The sequence below is a fragment of the Erythranthe guttata genome, chromosome 5 (assembly GCF_056151865.1).
Source record: "Erythranthe guttata isolate IM_541 chromosome 5, IM_541, whole genome shotgun sequence".
In the NCBI taxonomy this organism is placed as follows: Eukaryota; Viridiplantae; Streptophyta; class Magnoliopsida; order Lamiales; family Phrymaceae; genus Erythranthe; species Erythranthe guttata.
Genome location: NC_142537.1, coordinates 14,270,972 through 14,285,860, shown reverse-complemented (window position 1 = coordinate 14,285,860; position 14,889 = coordinate 14,270,972). Strand labels below are relative to the sequence as shown.

The 14,889-nt window shown below is 31.8% G+C and overlaps 2 protein-coding genes across 2 annotated transcripts; both read left to right on the top strand.

Annotated features, from left to right (window-relative positions):
* Positions 1–8,432: 8,432 nt before the first annotated feature.
* Positions 8,433–10,745, top strand: LOC105964513 (importin subunit beta-1). Its single transcript, XM_088818260.1, is given in 4 exon segments — positions 8,433–8,502; positions 8,843–9,762; positions 9,765–10,269; positions 10,389–10,745. Coding segments are annotated over 3 exon segments (1,623 nt in total). The 5' UTR covers positions 8,433–8,502; positions 8,843–8,849; the 3' UTR covers positions 10,594–10,745.
* A 2,068-nt stretch (positions 10,746–12,813) lies between these two features.
* On the top strand, positions 12,814–13,905 carry LOC148770704 (F-box protein CPR1-like). Its single transcript, XM_088818012.1, has one exon. It carries the CDS (start codon positions 12,814–12,816, stop codon positions 13,903–13,905), a length of 1,092 nt encoding a protein of 363 aa, XP_088674138.1.
* The last annotated feature ends 984 nt before the right edge of the window (positions 13,906–14,889 follow it).

The following is a 14,889-nucleotide window of genomic DNA, read 5'->3' as shown; positions in this document are numbered from 1 at the left end:
TATTAAAAAAATACAATATATTTCAAATATGTTTTTAATAACAATATTACAATTCAATAATATGCAAAATATTATTACAATTTCAAAAAAATAAATATTACAAAGAATATTATGAAAATATAGTATTTTAATTTCGAGTAAAATGCCGAGCTGGAATTGTGTAAGATATATGAGGCCAAAGATCTGTGATTCAGGGGAATTTCCATTCTCTAATGTGGCCAACGCCATCATATTATTTCTTTTATGTTTTTTTGTTTCCTTAATTTTTTAGTCAAATTTGTTTTTTTTTTTTTTTCAAATTCTTTTTTCTGTTCTGGCGTTGTTCCGGTGCCGCTCCGACCGCGTCGGGGCCGTTCCGTGGTTTCGTGAGTCACGGTGAAAACATCGTTCTGGTTACGGATTCCGGAACGGAGGGCACCATTCCCGTTCCGGAACGACCGTTCCGGCGAACCATGCTGACACAGTAATATTAACACAACAAAAGTCATTATTATTGTGTAATAGAGTAATATTAATATGTTGATCGTTCAGCAAACGTAAACATAATATAAAGCAAAAAGAATTAATATTACTATGGTTGACAGTAATATTACTGTAACCACACTAATATTACAGTCAACCGGGAAAATTACATTTTTCGTCCTCATACTTTACCCACTTTTTCAAAACTGTCCCTAAACATTTTGGAGTTACAATAGTAGTCCTTAATCATGCCATTTTTTAACAGAATTGGTCCGCCGTTAGTTTTTGCAGTTAAGTTGGATGGAAAATGGCATGTGCCTCTCACATGCCTTCAATTTACAACACTACATGAAAATGGACTTTCAACAAAACGCATTGCATCTTGTTAAAACATATTTTTTATAATTATTATTTTTAATTAAAATTTAATATAAAATTGAAATCAAGTAAATTCCAAAAAAATCAACTCGTTTCGGAAATATTGTTTAAAAAATCAAAATATAGTTTAAAAATTTAAAATATTGTTCCAAAATCGGCATTTTTGGAATTCAATTAGAATATATCGTTTCAAACCAAAATAAAAAAAATCCGATAGGAATTGGGGAATTAGAAATATCCATCCAATTTTCACCTCTAGTCAATTCCAAAAATCCCAATTGTGAGACAATATGTCGAGTTTTAAATCATTCAATATGGGTGAAAATTGGAAAGGAGTTTTCTTATGCTGCTTAGTTTAATCGAATTTTTATTTTATTTTAAAATAATATTTTCATTCCATTTCCAAAAATTCATATTTTAAAACACAATATTAGTTTTTTTAGACATTATTATGATTTTTTTAAACAATATTTCTGAATTTATTTTGAAAAAACAATCGAGTTTTAGATTATTAAATAAGGGTGAAAATTGGAACGGAGTTTTCTTACTCCGCCTATTACGATCAGATTTTTATTTTATTTTAAACAATAATTTTAATTTGGATTCAAGAAATCCCGGTTTCAAAAAATTATATTATTATTTTAGACAATACTTCTAAAAATATTTTGAAAAAATTTATCGAGTTTTACATTATTAAATTAGGGTGAAGATTGAAATGGAGGTTTCTTATCCCACCTATTCGGATCGAATTTTTATTTTATTTTGAAACAATGTTTTCATTTGAATTCCGACGTTTGAAAGCAATATTTCATTTTTTTAAAACAATGTTTCATTTGTTTAAAGAATATTTCTCAAAATGTTTTGAAACAATATATATCAATTTTGTTTTTTTGGAATTTATATAATTTCGAATTTCAATCAAGTTTTAGTTATGAAAAATCTGTTTTAACAAGACGCAATGCGTGTTGTTAAATGTCCATTTTCATGTAGTGTTGTAAATTGAAGGCATGTGAGAGGCACATGCCATTTTCCATCCAACTTAACTGCAAAAATTAACGGCGGACCAATTCTGTCAAAAAATGGCATGATTAAGGACTACTATTGTAACTCCAAAATGTTTAAGGACAGTTTTGAAAAAGTGGGTAAAGTATGAGGACGAAAAATGTAATTTTCCCCAGTCAACCACAGTAATATTGCAATAGGAGACAGTAATATTATTACGTCATTCCGTCAACAACTCAAACAAAATAAAAGAAAACCAAAAAAAAGAAAATATTGATGTGGTTGACAGTAATATTATTGTGTTTACAGTTATTTTATTGTCAACGACATTAATATAATTATGTTCACTTGTCAACATATCAAACAAAATAAATAAATAAAAAAACCCAAAAAAATAATAATATTGTCATTGACTTAATTGTATGTCAACAAAAGTACAATTATAAATGTACTGACAACGACAGTACAATTACGTTAATGTACTGCGAACGACAATATAATTACGTTAATGTACTGTCAGTGAAAGTATAATTATTGTTAATGACACTACAATTACGGTCAACGTTTAGCGACGGGCGTAAAAAAGTGGATAAAAAATTTATGGGAAAAAAAAAAAATTCACTAAAAAAGGACAACTCCGGGGACCGGCGATCAACGTCGGAAATTGGAGGCGGAAAAAATAGACCAGAAAAAAAAAATCGAAAACTCAACGGTGGAGACCGGCGGCAAAAGAATAATTTTTGAAAAAGAAAAAGTTAAAAAAAAAAGAAGTCAAAATTGGATTTTGTGGTTAAAATTGATTAAATTAGTGTTACAATTAAGAATTGGGTGTAAAAGGTTGGGGATAATTTTGTCATATACATTAATTTTTCCTTTATTTATAATAAATATGAAAGGGATGAGCTTATTAGCGAAAGAGATATAGCCCCTAAACCTAGAATAATAAAGATAGTTGGTTAAGGGGTTATGCACAAAAAGCCATTAATATTTTATTTCTGGTGGACCCAATTCTAAAGAGACTTGTACTATTTAGGAAATACAATTTTTTTATTTTTTTTTTTTTTTTTTTTTTTTTTTTTTTTTTTTTATAATTGTATCAAATTTAATGAAAAATACTATCTTCTCATATTTTTCAAAAGTCTTTTTCTTCAACTTTTTTCAAATATTGTTAACAAGATATGAAAACCTCCTACATAGCCACTTCTCTAAAACTCTCAGTCAATTCTATATGAAAAGACTTGGAAGATTTCAAAAGCCTTATATATGTTTATAATCTATAGAAATAAGATGTTATTGACCGCAAATGGCAAATAGGAACATGACAAAGGAGTTAAATGCACATTAGTCCAGACAAAAAACAGTGATTCAAATAAATTCATCTCCATGTCCTTTGTCTAAAATACCCACCGTAATATAATTTTTATCAATTTCATCCATTATACTCTAACTTCCTCAATATTACACATTGACCCCGAATTTAAACAAATATATCACATTAACCCCCATTTTAATATTTTTTTGAAAAAACTTTTTTTTTCCGGCGTTGATTTTTTTTTAAAAAAAAAATTTCCTGAATTATTTTTCCGGCCAGTCAACCGCCGGTCTCCGGCGTTGACTTTTTCTTTTTGATTTTTTTTCTTGAAATTGTCTTTTCTTAAAAAAAAATATTTTAATTAATATTACTATCTTCGTTGTTAAATTACTGTCTCCAACAGTAATTTAACTGTCGGAGACAGTAATTTAATTGTTAATTGACTTTCTAATATTGAAAACCAAAACAGTAATATTACTAATATTACTGTCCCAAACAGTAAAATTATTTAATGAGACAGTAATATTACAGTCGAAGACAGTAATATTGTGGTCGAAAACAGCAAAATTGCAGGCCAAGACCATAAAATTAACTAATACAGTAAAATTGTTGTCCCGGACAATAATATTACTGTCTCAGACAGTTAAATTACTGTCTCATACAGTTAAATTACTGTTGGAGACAGCAATTTAGCAGCCAAGACAATAATATTAATTAAAATAATTATTTTTAAGAAAAAAACAAAATGTCAAAAAAAAAAAAATCAATTAACAGTTAAATTACTGTTGGAGAAGTAATTTAGCAGCCAAGACAGAAATATAATATTAATTAAAATAATTTTTTTAAGAAAAAAAAGTCAACGCCGGAGACCGGCGGTTGACCTGCCAAAAAAAATCAGAAAAAACAAGAAAAAAATTCAAAAAAAAAAAAATTCAACGGCGGCCTCCAGTGGTGGCGGATCAAAATTGAGGTCAAGATCAGTTAATTGGTGAAATTGGGCTAAATTTGGTTGTGAATCATGAAATTGGAGTTGAATTGGGTTTCAAGGAATTGGGGATAATTTTGGTATATATAAAATGGTTTTTCTTATTTGCAAATAAGTTTGAATGAGTTGGAATTATTTGAAAGACAAAAAAGTTGGATGTCCCTTTTTTAATTAAGTGCATTTGTCATAAGGCCTCTTTGCCATTAACATTCTGAATATTTCGAATTTATAAATATTTTTACAAGAAAAATGGAACTTTTACTCTCTAGTGGTTTGCATGTATAAATCTAAAGACTTTAGGGACTAATCTGTAATTTTCCAAAATGTCAGCTTATGTTGCGTTTTGAACTTTAATTTCCAGTAGGTACCGAGTAGGAAATGATTTTATTTGGCATTATTTCTTTGTTATTTGGATTTATGAAAGAAAACCAAATTTCGGTAAAAATTAGAAGCCTCGAGATTTAATTTGAGAATTTTTGGACATTATTTACTATTATTTTTTAATTTTGGGTAATTATATGCCATTTATTAGGTTTTGTACTTTTATATTATACAACATATATTACTTTATAATATTTTTTCAATAATGTAATTTTAATTACTTTTCAATTTTTTTATGTTGTTAGAATTGATTAGTATGAATTAAGAGAGTTAAAGAGGCAAGAAACACATTTATGAATGAGATACATGTTATATTGTTTTCTAAGCATGAATTGGCTCATTAGTAATCTTGTTGATGGTGATATAAGCTCCAATTTCATCCTGTAATTCAATTGAACCTCAATTTGACCTCAAATTTCACCAATTATTTAATTTTGACCATAAAGCCAATTTTCACTACAACTTCGGTCGTCGCCGCCCTTGACCGCCGATCTCCGTCATTGAGTTTTTTTTTTTTTTTTTTTTTGCCGCCGCTGACCGGCGGTCAATGCTAGTCTGTGGAGGTATTGACTTTTTTTTCCTGAACAATTTTTGGTCAGTAATATTATTGTGGTTGACAGTCATATTAATTATATTACTGTTTAACACAATAATATTAAGGGTTAAATACAAAAACACCCATGTACTATGGACTTTGTATCATATAGCTATACTGCACATAAATACAAAAATCCCCCTGCTGTTATATTTTTTTCCAAAATTTGACGAAAATAACCTTACTAAGCCTATGAATATAAGGGTTTGTTTGAGCCATTTTCCACTATATTTTTTTAACATTTTGAGTTAATTTTACTTGGGAATTTTGATATTTTTATTTTTTTTCTTCAAAACATTTAATTACTTAGAATTTTTATTTTAAATTTTCTGAATAAAACCTTTTATTTTTGTCATTTTGAATTTCTTAATATTTTTCTTAAAGGTCTTCTGGTAGTTCAAATTCTCAACAATAATAGGATTGTAAAGATGTTTGTAATCATGTTTGTAATCTTAGGATGTTTGAACTACCGGAAGACATTTAAGAAAAAAAATGAAGAAACTGAAAATGACAAAAATAAAAGGTTTTATTTAGAAAATTAAAAAAAAAAAAAAAAAACACTAAGCAATTAGATGTTCATAAATACCAAAATATTCCACATAAAATTGACTGAAATGGTAAAATATATAGTGAAAAATTGCTCAAACTATATATATATATATATATATATATATATATATATATATATATATATATATATATATATATATATATATATATATATATATATATATATATGCTTGTGTAGGGGTATTTTCGTCATATTTCGGAAAGAATGTAATGTGAGGGGGGTTTTGTATTTATGTGTAGTACAAGGGGGTATATGATACAAAGTTCATAGTACAGGGGTGTTTTTGTATTTAACCCTAATATTAACTATATTAGTGTTTAATACAGTAATATTGCTATATTACTCTCTAGCACAATAATATTAACAAAAAAAAATTCACTATTATTGTGTAATACGGTAATATTGATATGTAGACCGTTTAACAAAGTCAAATATAATAAGAAGCCAAAAGAATTAATATTGATGTGGTTGACAACAATATTACTGTCAACTACAGTAATATTACTGTAACAAAAATAATATTACCGTCAACCACGGTAATATTATTGTATTTACAGTAATATTACAATAGAATGCAGTAATATTATTACGTAAATCGATCAATAAATAAAACAAAACAAAAAAAGCCAAAAAAATAATATTGATGTGGTTGAGAATAATATTATTGTGTTTACTGTAATTTTACAGTCAACGACAGTAATATTATTACGTCGACTCATCAATAAATCAAAAAAAATAAAAAAGCTAAAAAAATAATAATATCGATGTGGTTGACATTAATATTATTGTGTTAACAGTAATCGTACCGTCGATCACAATGCAATTACGTAATTGTACCGTCAACGACAATACAATTATTGTTAGTTGACAGTACAATTATTGTCAACGACGTTACATTTTTTGTCAATGACAGTACAAATACAGTCAACGTTCAGCGGCGAGCGTAAAATAAAAAACGGATAAAAACTTCAGGAAAAAAAACAATGCTGGAGACCAACACTGACCTACCGGTCAACTCCGGAAATCGGCGGCGTAAAAAACAGGAAAAAAAAACTAACAAAACAAAACAAAGAAAGTTAATGCCAGGAACCGACGGCAAAAAAATATAAAAAATGTTTAAAAAAGGAAAAAGTCAAAATTGAATTTTTGTGGTCAAAATTAATGAAATTAAAGTTAGATTGTGGCTACAATAAGGAATTGGGTTTAAAGGGTTGGGGTAATATAGCCCCTGAACTTAGAATTATAAAGATGGTTGGTTGGTCATGAACTTATACATAAAATCCTCTAGAAAATACTTATTGCACTGCCATTATATTATCGAATTAATATTTTCGAGCTCTATTTTATTATACAATTATTTTCCCGACATTAAGATGTTATATATCTAGAATTAAATTTGTTTTTAGAATGAAGAAATATTATTTGGATCTCCGCAGACAACATATTTGAAAGATAATCTAGTTGTTTTGTGGGCTCCACAATTCCTTTTTCGACGAACATGTTAAGCAGAGAAAATCTCAAAAGATGTAAAAGTAGCGTGAATATCCGCTATAAGGTTTCCATACGCCGATATGTCCACTGCATCACCTTTCGTCGCTTTGATGACCAAGCTAGAGTCTCCTTCAATGATACTATCTCACTTTTTATATTAAAGTGGTGTTTAATGTTGTTGCACATTAATTAAGAAAGTTATTAAATAGTTTTGGTTTTCTGGGTAAAATTTCTTATTGACAATTTTACCTATTTGCGTCTCTTTATTTTCTTAATAATTATATGTGGAATATTCTCTAATTCATACCCGTTTTATCTCATTCGAGCTCCACATTTTGAAACAAGATGATCATAAGATGTGTCTCTTGACTTGTAAATATCAGATTGTGGTACATCAGAAACTGCATTTTTGCACAAAATAAGAATAAACTAGATAAAATTCCACGCAATCTAGAAGATTATGTTGAATTTGACATCATAAGGGTGGATTTGTAAGAAGATTCATAGTTAAGAGGGTGGTTGTAATTACTCAAACATGAGCGATTTTTCGTAATTTGACCTTAAATCAGGATTGGCTGTAATTTACCCTTTATTATTCGGTAAATTCCACCTCCCCGTTGTAATTTGGCTCGATATCCCTTTACTTCTTTCTACTCTTGATTCGATTTGCCCCATGTACTTGAAAAATTGTCTTAATGTAGCTCTCGCCGTGTTTTCAAACATTTGACATTAACAATGTTTGATCTGGGTCTGAAAATTACAAAAAAACCACCCCTTCCAGTTTAAATAATTATTAAAAAAAAATTGTGTCTGGCGTCGTGGACTATGTTTTTTCGTTAACTTGAATTTTTTATTATTTTATTTTTTCGTTTTTTATATTTATTTTTTGTTTTTTTAATAATGATTTATTCTGGGAGAGGTGACGTTTTTGTAATACCAGAGTTTAAATCAAGTTTAGATAAGACGGTGTCAAGTCAAATATTTGACAACTAAAAGCAAAGGTCACATTGTGACAATTTTTCAAGTTTAGGGGGTAAATTGATGCAACCAAGAATTGAAGGGGATAAAGTGATACCGAACTAAAGTAAATGGGGAAAATAGAATTTACACACAATATTAAACCCCAAACCCATTTGATAGAGATACATATACTACTCGATTTAAACCGACTCTTCCCTCCCTCACATGCGAAGTCTCTGTATTCCCCCAATTCCATAAACCGTAATCCAAAACCCTAATCGCGACAGAGATTCTAAGAGAGATAGAGAGAGAGAGAAGGGTGAAGCGGAATAACCCAGGAAATCGAAGCTGTTTTCACTGTTCAGGTTGCTCTTTCATTCAAGAAATTTTGTATCTATCTATTATTCGTAAATCTACTTTGCATGTCAGTTGATTTGTTCAAGCGTTTCGACTTGATTTTAACATGTGCATTTGATTTTCGATGTTTAGTTTATTTGTTTCTTTCTGTTTCTTGTGATTAAGATACTTTATTGACGATTCTTTAATTTGTTTCTGTATATTGCTATTATTTATTAATTTCAAAAGGAAATTGTTGTTTGTAGGAGATGGTATGTGAATTTCCATGATTAATGTGATTGGAAATCAAGATTTGGATTTTTCGTATACTTGTTTCTAACTTTATCTGCATGTTGTTTTGCTGTGTAGAGAAAAAATGGCAGTAGAGATTACCGAGTACCTACTGGGTGCTCAATCGCCAGATGCAAGAGTTCGAACCTATGCAATGACTCTCTTCTCCCAGCTTGTGGATCTAAACCCACCCGTAGTTTTGCTGTCGTTATCCGTTGAGCTCTCGAACGACGCCAAATCTACCGAGTCTCGTAAAATCGCCGGCGTTCTCCTCAAGAACTTACTGGATTTTAAATGGGATGCAATCGACGTCTCTACGAAATCCCGTATAAAAAGCTCTGTTCTGCACACCCTTGGATCTTGTATTAGCGAGGCTAGTGATATAGCTTCTCAGGTAGTTGCCAAGATAGCTTCTATCGAGTTTCCACGAAAAGAATGGCCGGAACTTTTTGGATCGTTAATTACCAATATGACCCTGTCAGATACACCGGTGTATCTGAAGGAAGCTACTTTGGATACAATTGTTCGTCTATGCCTGGAGATATTTGAGCCGAACTCGTCGCTCCTCACGCCTTACGTTTCGGATCTATTGAACGGTTTGATTTTCATGGCTGAACGAACGGCTGGTGTTGACTGTTATGAACTCAGATTTTGCGCTTACGAAACGTTGAATATGGTCGTTAGGTGTTGTAACCTTTCGGAGACTTCTCGTATTATCCCCGAGCTCCTCCCGGCATTCGTATCTAAGTTGGAACAAACTTTATTTCTTCGAGTTGTATCTTCCGACGACAGGGTAATTCTGGAAGAGTTACGAGCCTCTCTGTTCGGTGTGCTTCAGGTCGTAATTCAAAAACTAAGCGCGGCTATCGAAACTAGGCCCGTAGTTGTGCAGGTAGCCGACCGAATCGTGTTAGTTTTCTTGAATTTGTTTGGTAGCGGTAGTTGTAATGCCGATCAAGAAGCCATGCTGGCAATTGGTGCACTGGTGTATGCAACGGGGCTAGGGTTCAAAAGTACATGCAAGGGCTGATAAAGTGTATAGAGACGGGCTTGCAGAATATCGATGAGCACGAGGTTTGTGCCATCACAGTCAGAGTTGTGGGCGACATCTGTCGCGCATTGGACGAAAAGTTCTTGACGTATTGTGATGTCATCATGACTCATCTCATCAGGGATATATCCAACGCTGAACTGCACCGGACGATTATACCTCTCGTATTCTCCTGCTTTGGAGACATTGCGTTAGCGATTGGCGAACACTTTGATAAGTACGTGACTTGTGCTTTGCCGATTATGGAAAGCGCTTCGCGAGTGTGTGCTGAGGTGGACAACATCACTGACAAGGAGATGGTAGCCTATTGCAATAATCTAAAGCGCAGTATTTTCGAAGCGTATTCGGGTATTCTTCAGGGATTTAAGAACAGTTCCAAGAAGGATCGAGTAATGTTACCCTATGCTCCTCATCTCGTTTGGTTTATAGAATCGGTTGCCAAAGACAATCAGAGGTGTGTATTGGAACAAATACCAAATTCATGCATCATTTTTTTTTTGTTTTCTTATGTATGTAATTTATTTCCGAGATTTAGTCATGTGTATAATACTATGTTTTATTTTATTTTTCCAGGGATAAGGGTGTAACAAAGGCATCGGTGGAAGTTTTGGGCGACCTTGCGGATGCACTTGGTTCGAACGTAGAAATGTTGTTGAAAGATTGTAAGTTTTGTACAGAGTTAATAGGTGAATGCCTTCAGTCAGACGATGAAGATTTGAAACGAGCTGCTACGTGGACAAAGGGGATGATTGGTCGTCCTTTTTCTGTCCGTGTCTAAAGCGTGTGTCGCTACTTTGTTCGTGCAGTCACGTTTTTTTTTTTTTTCGTTAGTTGTGGTAATGTGGTAAATAATTAGGTGATATGATCATATGGGTGCTCGAGTCTTGTGTAATATTCGGATGAACAAACTGAAACGATGAAATTGCATTCTTTTCATTCTTGAGTCGTATTGTTGGCTTCACTGAACTATCTATTCATTTTCTGCTTTATATATGTACTCTAATGAGTACAGGTTCGTTTGGTTGACAAAATAAGATTAAATAATCTGATGAAACTCGATTGTGTTATTAGACCGTGGAAGGTGTAATAAAAAAGCTCCCTAAAAGGTAAGATAAGCCATGATAACGTAATATTTTCCGGTCGACCCGAGTTACTTCTTGTTGTTTCAGAAATATAAAATTTCCATAGAAATGAACGACTTTACAATGAAAGCTCACCAAACTCTATACACATCAAATGGTCTGCTAATTTGAGTGGTGAAAAAAGGTTTTTAAACACCTTTTCGTCCAACGTGCGAAAATAGTCGAGGAGCATCAATTAGGGTTACTCGAGGGCCATGTCTAGAAACATACTTGATTTATCTTATATCCTAGTAGTTATTCTGTAATACGTTATTAGCACGATGTTTTATTCGAGAGGGATTTGTTTTTTTCGTTGTTTACTATATATTTTATTTTCCGATGATTCAGATCCTTAATCTGTTGTCGGAAAGACAAAACTGTTATAGAATAAACTATTAGCCTTAGGATAAAAGATAAATCAAGTACGTTTGTATATACTCTACGGACTCGTTTGGTTGCCAAAATAAGATTACCCAAGAATTAGGATTATAAACTCACGTGATAAATAAAGAAAGAAAAAAAAAACTAACAGTTACATATAGGGGAGCAAGTTGGAACGGAATTTCCAATATCTTCCGGTTCCGTTCCGAAAAGCTCCGATTTTGGAACAACATTTTTCATTCCAATTTTCGAAATTTCCGATTTCCAATTTTTTCCGATTTTTTTGGATTGGAATTGGAATTTGGAATTTTCGATTTCCGATCCGATTTAATTCCGAAAAATTCCGTTTTTTTTTCCGAAAAATACACCTATAAATAATAACTATATAATACTTATGTTTCCAAAAAAATCACCTATAAGTATTGTTTTAGGATATTATGTTGTGTTTATTTTTATATATTTATTTGAATTGAAATTTAGTAGTTATTAATTTTAATTTTATCGACGTGGATGTTCTTATTTTCGAAAAATTATGAACATTTTAGAAAAAAATTCGGCTAAGTTTTGAAATTTTAAAGGTTATGTGATTTTCGATTTTTTTTCGAAATTCCGAAATTTCCGAGCCTTTTGGAATTGGAATGAATTAGATTCCGAAATTTCTGGAATTAGAAGTGGAATTGATTTTGTACTTCCGATTTTTTTTGGAAATTTTCCAAAAATGCTCGATCCGATCCGATCCATCCGACTGTCACCCCTAGTTACATATAGGGGTGGAAATTGGAACGAAATTTCTAAATTCCGCCAATTCCGATAAAAAAATATCCGAATTTGGAACATTTTTTTCTATTGATGTTTTGCAAGAACTATGTTTACCTTTTCTTTTCTTGAAAATTTGCAAGAACTATGGTTGCTTTGATAAACCAATTATGTTGTTTTTACAGGTGTTTACATTTCATTTTATTGACCTTTGCTTTGGATTCTTGCCTTTTGCCGGAAAATTATGAAAATAGTAAAAAAAAAATACTAACAATTACCATTATTTCCGATTTTGGAACAAAAAATTAAGAATTAATGCGATTTCAGAAAATTCCGAAATTCTGCCGATTCCGAGGTATTCTGAAATTGGAATGGATTTGAAATTCCTATTTTTTTGGAACGGAAATTGGAACCTATTTTTAACTTTCGAAAAAAAAATGAAAAATTTCCGAAAAAGGCAATTTCTGATCCATTCCGTCCGATTTCCACCCCTAAGTAAGACAAAGAAGCACCTTCCTTTGCTGCGGAGTTTTGTCAATAAAAAAAATAAAAAAATTAATAGATTAAATATCCCGGTGGATAGAATGTGATTTTTCTTATTATTTCTAAGAAATATATTGTATGGCGGGCTGGGCCATATAAAACAAGAGGAAAGACTCGTTGCATAATAAAACCTTAGCTCCTTATAGAAAAACCCTAAAAGGAACCAACACGAACGTTGGGAAGAAAAAAAAAAAGACATGGTAACATCAAATATTCCTCCGGAGATAATCGAAATTATACTGTCAAAATTATCATCAGTTAAATCTCTTCTTCGATTCAAATCAGTTTCAAAGTCATGCAATACTATGATCTCCGATCCTTTATTCATTCAAAATCATCTCCAATCCTCGAACAACTCTCCGAATAATAATCTCTTCATAAGTGCGCAAATAAATAATAACGAACATCCGGGGTTTCCTTTGGTTAAATTCGAAGGTGGAAAAGTCCGCGCCGGAGAAGTATTCGTGGAGAATATTCCCAACGGCTACAACAGAATATTATGCGAATGTAACGGCGTGCTACTCTTGACCAACCTCTACCTCCCCGGTGAGTGCAAATACGATAGATACCTGCTGTGGAATCCATCAACTCGTCGCGAGATGTTCCTCATAAACCAGTGCGACTTGAACGAAGGTTATATAGTGGATTACGGGATTTGTTACGACCAAATAACGAGCGATTTCAAGGTTATCTTTATTTTCCTAAGGAAATACGCAATTTATTCGTGTAACAACAATTCCTGGACGAAGAAGCCCGGTAGAAAATACCATACCGTGGGGGGTACGGGTTCGGGTTTATTCGTCGATGGAGCTACCTACTGGATTTTGGGCGACAACACGAATCGGTCCGGTAGACAATTAGTGTATTTCGATCCAAGAACCGACGAGCTCAAGGTTTTGCAAAGGCCCGAACAAGTGAGTAATCACGACAAGTATCTTTTAGTTAACATGGGTTGTTTGAGGGGACGCGTCTGTTTGTACTGTTACAACAAAGTAACGAAAAGTGTTCAAGTGTGGATAAAGGAAAAGGGCATCGATTCGGGGGAGAATAGTACTACTAATTGCTGGAAGGAGTTTATAACCGTTGAGAATATTAACCCTCCGTATTTGTGGTCTAGACCAATATTTTTCGTGGAAAATAAGGTTGTCATTCAGATAAGGAATAACAAATTTGCATTTTATAGCCCTAACGAGACGACGGTCAAAGAGATTTTAGAGATTGATGTAAATTGCAGTGCAGTCATTCCATATCGGAATAGTCTCTATTCCCCGGCGACGATTAAAGCTTAGCATTAGCAGTCCAGATTAATATTTACTTGAGTTTTCTCTTAGATAAGTATTTATGCATTTAGTTATTTTGATATTATATGTTCGACACTGAGTTTTTTTTTTGATTTTCTGTTATTTTGATTTTTCTTAGATAAGTATTTAATATTTATGCATTTAGTTATTTTTGTTTTTCAACAATCTGATTAGTTAGTGAATGTGATTTTCTTGAATATTCATATTAGGATTTTTTCATTCTTTGCTCTCTATTGGTTGAATGATGCAAATGATGCTTTTTTTCGTCTCCTCTAAACCAATTTAAATATAAATTTTTCTTTTTCACATCCTCCCTGGAGAATCTGCCAAGCGCTTGGGGTGAAAGTCGGAACATAATTTCCATTTTCCCCCGATTTTGATCGGATTTTTTTCAATTTTGGAGCACTTTTTATTGTTTTTTTTTTTTTTTTTTGAATCATTCCGATTTCAGAAAATTCCTATTTCCAATTTTTCGGGATATTTTTTGGATTGGAATTCGAAGGATATGTAGAATTTTTTGAATTTCCAATCCGATTTTAATTTTGGGATAAAATTACTAATTTTTGATTTATTCTTCTACTATATTTATATAAAATTACTAAAGATAGCCTACAACGGCAAAAAGGAGGTTAGCTTAAATGATCAGCTTACTCAACACCAAAAGGAACAGAGCGACTACATACGACGGAGTGATAACTTTTGATTGTAAGGGCATCTCCAATCATAGACAATTTGAGATGGTAAAAGTAATAATTTAGCAAATATAGCTTTTGAGGAAGAAAAAACTCACTCCAAAGGGAGAGGTATATTTTAGCTCACAAGTTAAAAGCTCATCTACAAATGCTATATATACCATTTACTATTCATGAAAGCTAAATGATAAAAATATAAAAATAATAGGTTTGTTAGAAAGGGGCCGGGTATGATTAAAGTATCAAATAAATAATGAAAAAGTAATAAATTATAATAGAA

What these genes read in the sequence shown, in the direction of transcription:
- LOC148770704 (XM_088818012.1), top strand. Translation starts at nt 12,814, where the DNA reads ATGGTAACATCAAATATTCCTCCGGAGATAATCGAAATTATACTGTCA.